General features: G+C 46.9%; 3 protein-coding genes across 3 annotated transcripts; all 3 read right to left on the bottom strand.

Moving 5' to 3' along the window:
- Nucleotides 1-652: 652 nt before the first annotated feature.
- On the bottom strand, nucleotides 653-1,885 carry LOC105555663. The gene is made up of 2 exons (XM_012002688.1): nucleotides 1,859-1,885; nucleotides 653-1,774 (listed from the first exon to the last, which is right to left on the bottom strand). Exons 1-2 carry the CDS (start codon nucleotides 1,883-1,885, stop codon nucleotides 653-655), a joined length of 1,149 nt encoding a protein of 382 aa, XP_011858078.1.
- A 318-nt stretch (nucleotides 1,886-2,203) lies between these two features.
- On the bottom strand, nucleotides 2,204-3,436 carry LOC105555662. The gene has a single exon (XM_012002687.1). The coding sequence runs from the start codon at nucleotides 3,434-3,436 to the stop codon at nucleotides 2,204-2,206; it is 1,233 nt and encodes a 410-aa protein (XP_011858077.1).
- A 45-nt stretch (nucleotides 3,437-3,481) lies between these two features.
- LOC105555661 lies at nucleotides 3,482-6,068 on the bottom strand. Its single transcript, XM_012002686.1, has 3 exons — nucleotides 5,958-6,068; nucleotides 4,970-5,814; nucleotides 3,482-4,925 (listed from the first exon to the last, which is right to left on the bottom strand). The coding sequence occupies exons 1-3, from the start codon at nucleotides 6,066-6,068 to the stop codon at nucleotides 3,482-3,484; spliced, it is 2,400 nt and encodes a 799-aa protein (XP_011858076.1).
- Between the last annotated feature and the right edge of the window lie 725 nt (nucleotides 6,069-6,793).

Below are 6,793 nucleotides of genomic sequence, written 5' to 3'. Positions count from 1 at the left end.
CATGGATATAGTTTATATGTTTTGTATAAAGGCTATTTAGCCGTGCGTAAGAGAACGCAAGAGTGAATCAGCTATCAGCAAATGTATAAATGCTGTAGCCAAGGTTTCTTTCATTAATGTTCTTTTGTTTGCAATATTATGGATATAGCTTAGTTTTGTATGACATATATGTATATATATGTATACACATGTTATATAATATATATATGTCATACAAAATGTATGTGCGTGCGTGCGCGTGGACGTTTTTTTATAAACTAACCGTTAAAACAAATGTGAAAACCAAAAATGTACCGTACAAATATATTTTTATAATTTATAAATAAGTACTAATTATTTACCCTACCTACCGTAAAAAGAAGTACATTCTGTGCACGTTCTATTCTTGATTCTATAGTGATTCTACGGATATTCTACGTATGTACTGCAAAATATTCTCAGTATGTACTACGAACTGGAAAACCCCGGAAATAGGAATCTTCTTAGTATGTTCGTATCAAATCGTAGTACGTATCTCGTATGTTCTGAGAACATGCGCAATCTACTGTTGCGATATTCTGCGAACATTCTCAGCATCTACCTGTGCTGTTTGGGGCATTAATTAAACAGAACTGAAACCGCATAGACTAACGTGTAACAATTCTTATATGGTCTAAGTATCACAATCCTCCAATGGCAGGGGACACATTTTCCTCACTGATCTCTTGAAACATCCCGTCTGCGTTTTCACCGTTGCCACTCGGATCTGACCGTCTGCTCCGGGGTGAGTTTCAACCACTCTGCCCATCGGCCATCGTAGCGGTGGTGTGTTATCCTCCATGAGTAAGACCAGAGTGTTTCGTTCAATGTTGACACCCGGGGTGGTCCACTTGCCTCGTTTTTGTAATTCTTGTAGATATTCTTGCTGCCAGCGTCGCCACATCAATTGACGAACCCTTTGTAATTGCTGCCAATGAGAAAGACGATTATTGGGAGTATCAAGATAATTGACTTGAACTGGTTGCATGAGTGGATCTCCAATAAGGAAGTGAGCAGGAGTAAGAACGTTAAGGTCGGAAGGATCATTAGTCAAGGGAGTCAAAGGTCGGGAGTTTAACATGGCTTCAATGCTGGTGATCAGTGTGTAGTATTCCTCGAACGTAAGAATTCTCCCCTGAGTAATCGTGTAAAGGTGCCTCTTCATGATTTTGACGGCAGCCTCCCACAATCCGCCGAAGTGAGGAGCCCTTGGTGGGATAAAACTCCATGAAATTCGTTGTGTATTCAGAAAAGAGGTTATTTCCGGTTCCGTTTTTTCCAAAAACTCTTGAACCCTGCGCAGTTCTCTCGCCGCTCCGACCAGGTTCGTTCCGTTGTCGGAGAATAATTGTGCACATGTCCCCCGCCTTGCTGTGAAACGGCCGAGTGCAGCCAAAAAGGCCTCCGTGGTGAGGTCTGTTACCATTTCTAAATGCACCGCCTTGGTATTAAAACAGACAAATACCGCCACATACACCTTTTGCACGTGTATACGACCACGTCGTCGACTTTCACGCATTTGAAAGGGACCGGCGTAATCCACACCGGTTACTGTGAACGGTCGTGCAACCATCGTGACGCGCTCCTTTGGCAGATCACCCATAAGAGTATCCGGGATCACTGGCCTGTAGCGAAAACATCGTATACAGCCCTTTACTGTTTTCCGAGCTAATCTTCGGCCGCTTATAGGCCAGTATCGCTGTCTAATGTGATGTAATAAATGTTCTGGTGGGCTGCCCAGATAGCACAGGATGTCCTGTGGACGTCCAGTTTAAGTCCAATTTACGTCCGAACGTCCGTGGACGTGAAATGGACATTTAACGGATGTCTGTTGTCGTACCTTGAACGGATATCCTTTACGGGACATCCATGAAGAATAGAGATAAGGAGACCGAACTGTATGTTCGGGACACGCGGCCAAAACCGATCCCCGATGGTTGTATCTTTAGGTACCAATAGATGGCACTGCAATCTGAAGGTACCCGATGGCTATTGGCTTAGAGTTGAGGAGGAGGAGAGATTGCAGGGTGGAGCGTGGTGGGGAGAGTTAAAATCGTGCATGTGTTTGTGCGCTGTTGCCGGTCTCGTCTGCAAATGGGCAAAGTGAAAGGAGTGGACTCTTCCGAGGTAGAACACGATCCTTCTTCAGACCTTGCATTTCAGGTTTTAATTCCTCTTCCCGGACCTACCTAAGCACTATCGTTTTTGCCTTGCTTATCTCGCCGATATCTAAGGATTGAGCGTTTCCTTTGTTAATATCCGTCGATTTGTCTCCTTTGCATCTGGTGAAAAACCTGCGACAGTATGCAATGATTCTGCATAGCTTGCTGAACGATGAGTATCTGTGCAACAATGAGTTCACAACAGACTGCGTGGTTATCAGAGCCACTGCAGATGTCTTTATCTCTGGTAGATTTGTTTCCGGTACCTGCATGCGCTTGGGTTGTTGATCGCCCTCCCTGATCCAAGGGGGTCCGTTCCACCAGAGAGCGTTAGTACGCAAGTCCGCGACTGTAGTCCCCCGGGACAGTAGATCCGCAGGATTCTCGTCGGAAGGCACATGTGCCCAAGTCGCCTCCTCCGTCAATTCTTGAATCTTAGCCACTCTATTGGCCACGAAGGTCTTGAGTGTATGCGGTTCCATCTTGAGCCAACCGAGTACGATCGTACTGTCACTCCACAAGTGAATTTGCCGAATTCTTCCAACCAGGGCTGCCTTAACAGTGGCATACAATTGTGATAAGAGCAGGGCTGCTTCCAGCTCCAATCGTGGTAACGAAAGGGTCTTCAATGGTGCCACTCTGGACTTAGCACAGAGAATGTGTGAATGTAAGTCACCATCTTCATCTGAATAAACGACATATAAACATGCTCCCAGGGCACTCTGGGAAGCATCTCCGAAGTCAAACAAATCAAATTGGCTCGAACTGTTATTGTGATTAGCGTTTCGAGGTATCTGCAACGTATTGAGTTTAAGCAAAGCCTCCCCATAATCGTCCCAGGCAGTCAAACAATGGTGGGGAAGCGTCTGATCCCACTGCAAGTCCTCGGTCCATAACCTTTGCATGAAGATTTTGCCCGTTATTAATATTGGCCCAACCAGGCCTAATGGATCAAAAATTTGCGATATCCGTGCCAATACGGTCCTCTTCGTGAAGTGCTTCTGCCTAGGTAAATCCGTTTCGTATAGTAGCCTATCTCGCGATGAATCCCAAAGTAGTCCCAACGTTTTAACTGCGTCCTTATCAATCGTGAACAGCTCGCCAGTCTCACAATCCGCTAGATGTTGCAGAAAGCTTGACTCATTTGAGCGCCACTTTCGGAGCCAAAATTGCCCTTGTTTCAGAAGCTCGTATAGCTGTTGTTGTAATATCATAACTTCCTGATACGTCCGTCCTCCGGTGAGAACGTCATCCATGTAAAAATCTTCCTTTATTACACGTGCTGCTAACGGGTATTGGTCTTAATGTTGAGTTGCCAGTTCTTGTAGACACCGCATGGCGTGATACGGCGCGCTTGCCATACCGTACGTTACTGTATTTAGTTGGTATATCCTCGCCACTTCCCTTGGGTTTGGTTTCCATAATATTAGTTGTAGTGCTCTATCTCGTGTGTCGACCAGTATCTGTCGGAACATTTGAGCGATGTCCGCTGTGATAACGTATTGATGCGTCCGGAATCGTAGCAAGATTTTAAAGATATCCCTTTGCAGGTTCGGTCCTGGTAGAAGCTTATCATTGAGTGATGCACCGGATGTCGTTTTTGCGGATGCATCAAAAACCACTCGCAACCTCGTAGTCAAGCTGTCTGGTTTGACGACTGCATGATGAGGAATGTAGTATACTTCCCTTGCTTGTTCTATTTCCTTTTCGGAAATTTGAGTCATATGACCACTCCTCTGGTAGTCCTCCATAAAGCTGTAGTATGCCTTCGCCAATTCTGAATCCCGTAGCAATCTTCGTTCGAGAGCTTCTAGTCTTTGTTGTGCTTGATTCCTGGATTCTCCAAGTTGGAGGTTCGAACGCATTGGCAGCCGCACTACGAACCTACCGTTCTTCATACGGTGTGCAGTCTCGGAGAAATGCTTCTCACATTCCCTCTCTTCCTTGGTGTAATGCTTACTTTCGGGGATGTTCTCTATTTTCCAAAAACGCTCAACCTGCTGACTCAGTTGATCGTTCGTAATGGTGAGACATGTCGCTGATGAGCAATTTAAACCGTTGCTTCGATTGCGTAGCTCCCCGCCAAGGATCCAACCCAATTTAGAATCCTGTAGGGAAGGCTGGCCGTCGACTTGATTTTCCGGGGATCCAATGAGTAGTTTCCAATAGGGTCCCGCTCCTATGAGCAGATCGATTTTTCCCGGCTTACAGTAATCCGGGTCCGCAAGTTGTATACCCCTAGGCAGGGATATTTCATTCGGTTCAATCTTCTGTTGTGGGATTTGCACTGTGATCGTAGGTAATATAAGACAGTTCATTACCATGGCGAAATCATTATATGCAGACTCCACCCTGAGTTGAGTCGTCTTGCTCGCGTTTGTTTGGACTAGACTGATGCCACTTATTGGTATGTCCTCCTTTGTCCAAGGTAATTTCAGCTTCCGCCAAAGGTCTGTAGTCATCAGATTTAGTTGTGATCCTGGATCCAACAATGCGCGACATCTAATCCTGCTTCCCATGCCGTCTCTAACATATACCTGAGCAGTGGACAAAACAACCTGAGTGTGCGTTTTACCACCACCGCAATTCTTCACTGTCTTCTGTGAATTACTGCAATGTGTAACAACTGGCGTTACTACAGCTTCGTCGCCTTCAGCCTTCTTTGTTTCTTCCTTATGTAACATTGTGTTGTGTCTACCCGAACACTTCCTGCACGCCGATGCCTTGCAGTCCTTTGCTGATGCCCTGAGTTGAGACAGTTAAGGCAAAGTCTCTTCTCCAAGACACGCCTCTTGCGCTCTTCAGAAGACAATTTGATGAACTCGTCGCATCGAAATGCTTGATGTTCGCCGCTGCATATCTTGCATTGAGCTGGCGTTGATGTCAGGACTACTCCCTTCTTCGCCTTCTTGTCTGGTATCGCTGATTGTTTGAGCTTCGCTGGTTTGGCTTGATTAATCATTCTTAATGTGTGACAGCGTTCTGTTATAAATTTAACAAAATCTTCCAATTTTGGCATGTTTTGAGGCGTACGCTCCTTAATGCAGTTCTGCCAATCTCGTTGTTCCGTGTATTCCAACTTTCTTTTGGCCAGGTGGATAATTATGGTGTCCCAATGGTCCACAGGTTGATGTAACGACTTTAAGGATGACATATGTGTCTGAATGTGCCATATTAATTGTCTCATTGAATCCGCCTTATCGTCCTTTACAATAACCGGAAACTTGAAAAGCTCTTCTAAATGTGTGTCGATGATCATCATTTCGTTGTCGTATGTGTTCTTCAATAACTGCCATGCCTGCTCATAGTTTTCACTACTGAAGCCTTCCATAACCTTACGTGCTTCGCCTGTCAATACTCCTACGAGATATTGATATTTCTGTGGACCGGATAGGTCTCCGTCGTTGTGTACTGTTGTCTCAAAGCTGTTCTTGACAAAGAGCCATTTAGTGTACTCTCCGTTGAATTCCGGGAGCTTGATCTCCGGGAGCTTCGGCTTGTTTCTTCTTCCTGCAGGAATGACCTGTCCGACGTCCTCCGGAACCTGACTGGTGCCCGCTGGTTGTTGTCCGATGTCCTTTGGTTGCTTCCCCTCATCGATGATGCGCTGCAGCTTCGTCGCTGTTGCTAATATCTATCTTCGAACATTAGCCGTTCACCTTCATTTTCGCGTGCGAACTGATCCGCTTGTTTTTCATCCTTGATTGTTATGCCCTCTAAGGCCTGCTGAATACCTTCGAATGCGTTCCAGAAGTTTTCTAACCTCGTCAACCTAACCTGAGCTTCCGCCGCCGTGCAGTTCGGATTCGACTCGAGGAACGTGTGTATCCTTGTGACTTGTCCCTTGACACGGGCCCGTTTCTGCTTTTCTTGAAACATCTCAGGCATGTTGCCTGATGCGTAGTTTTCACAAGCGGAAATACCGTAACGTAATGAGTAAGCGACTCGCTAACCTGCTGCCGCCGTTTTTCGACTTGTTTGCGTACGCGTGTATGTATCGATGTACGCGTCCGTATGTGTATCTGGTATGCTCGTATGTACACCCGTGTGTGCGCGTATGCGTGCGCCCATATGTACCGATGTACTGTATGTGTGCGCCTATGCGTGCGCCCGTATGTATCGATGTACTGTGTGTGCGCGTATGCGTGCGCCTGTAGGTACCGCTGTACCTGTGTGTGCGCGTATGCGTGCGCCCGTATGTACCGATGTACTAGCTGTGTGTGCGCGTATGCGTGCGCCCGTATGTATCGATGTATCGTGTGTGCGCGTATGCGTGCGCCCGTGTGTACCGATGTACTGTGTGTGCGCGTATGCGTGCGCCCGTGTGTACCGATGTACTGTGTGTGCGCGTATGTGTGCGCCCGTGTGTACCGATGTACTGTATGTGCGCCTGTGCGTGCGCCCGTATGTACCGATGTACTGTGTGTGCGCCTGTGCGTGCGCCCGTATGTATCGATGTATCGTGTGTGCGCGTATGCGTGCGCCCGTGTGTACCGATGTACTAGCTGTGTGTGCGCGTATGCGTGCGCCCGTGTGTACCGATGTACTAGCTGTGTGTGCGCGTATGCGTGCGCCCGTAGGTACCGATGTACTAGCTGTGTGTGCGCGTATGC

This window comes from Vollenhovia emeryi, unplaced genomic scaffold (assembly GCF_000949405.1).
Source record: "Vollenhovia emeryi isolate VEMERY1.0 unplaced genomic scaffold, V.emery_V1.0 DF940892.1, whole genome shotgun sequence".
In the NCBI taxonomy this organism is placed as follows: Eukaryota; Metazoa; Arthropoda; class Insecta; order Hymenoptera; family Formicidae; genus Vollenhovia; species Vollenhovia emeryi.
The sequence above is the reverse complement of the archived record's forward strand: the minus strand, read 5'-3'. Positions and strand labels throughout refer to the sequence as shown.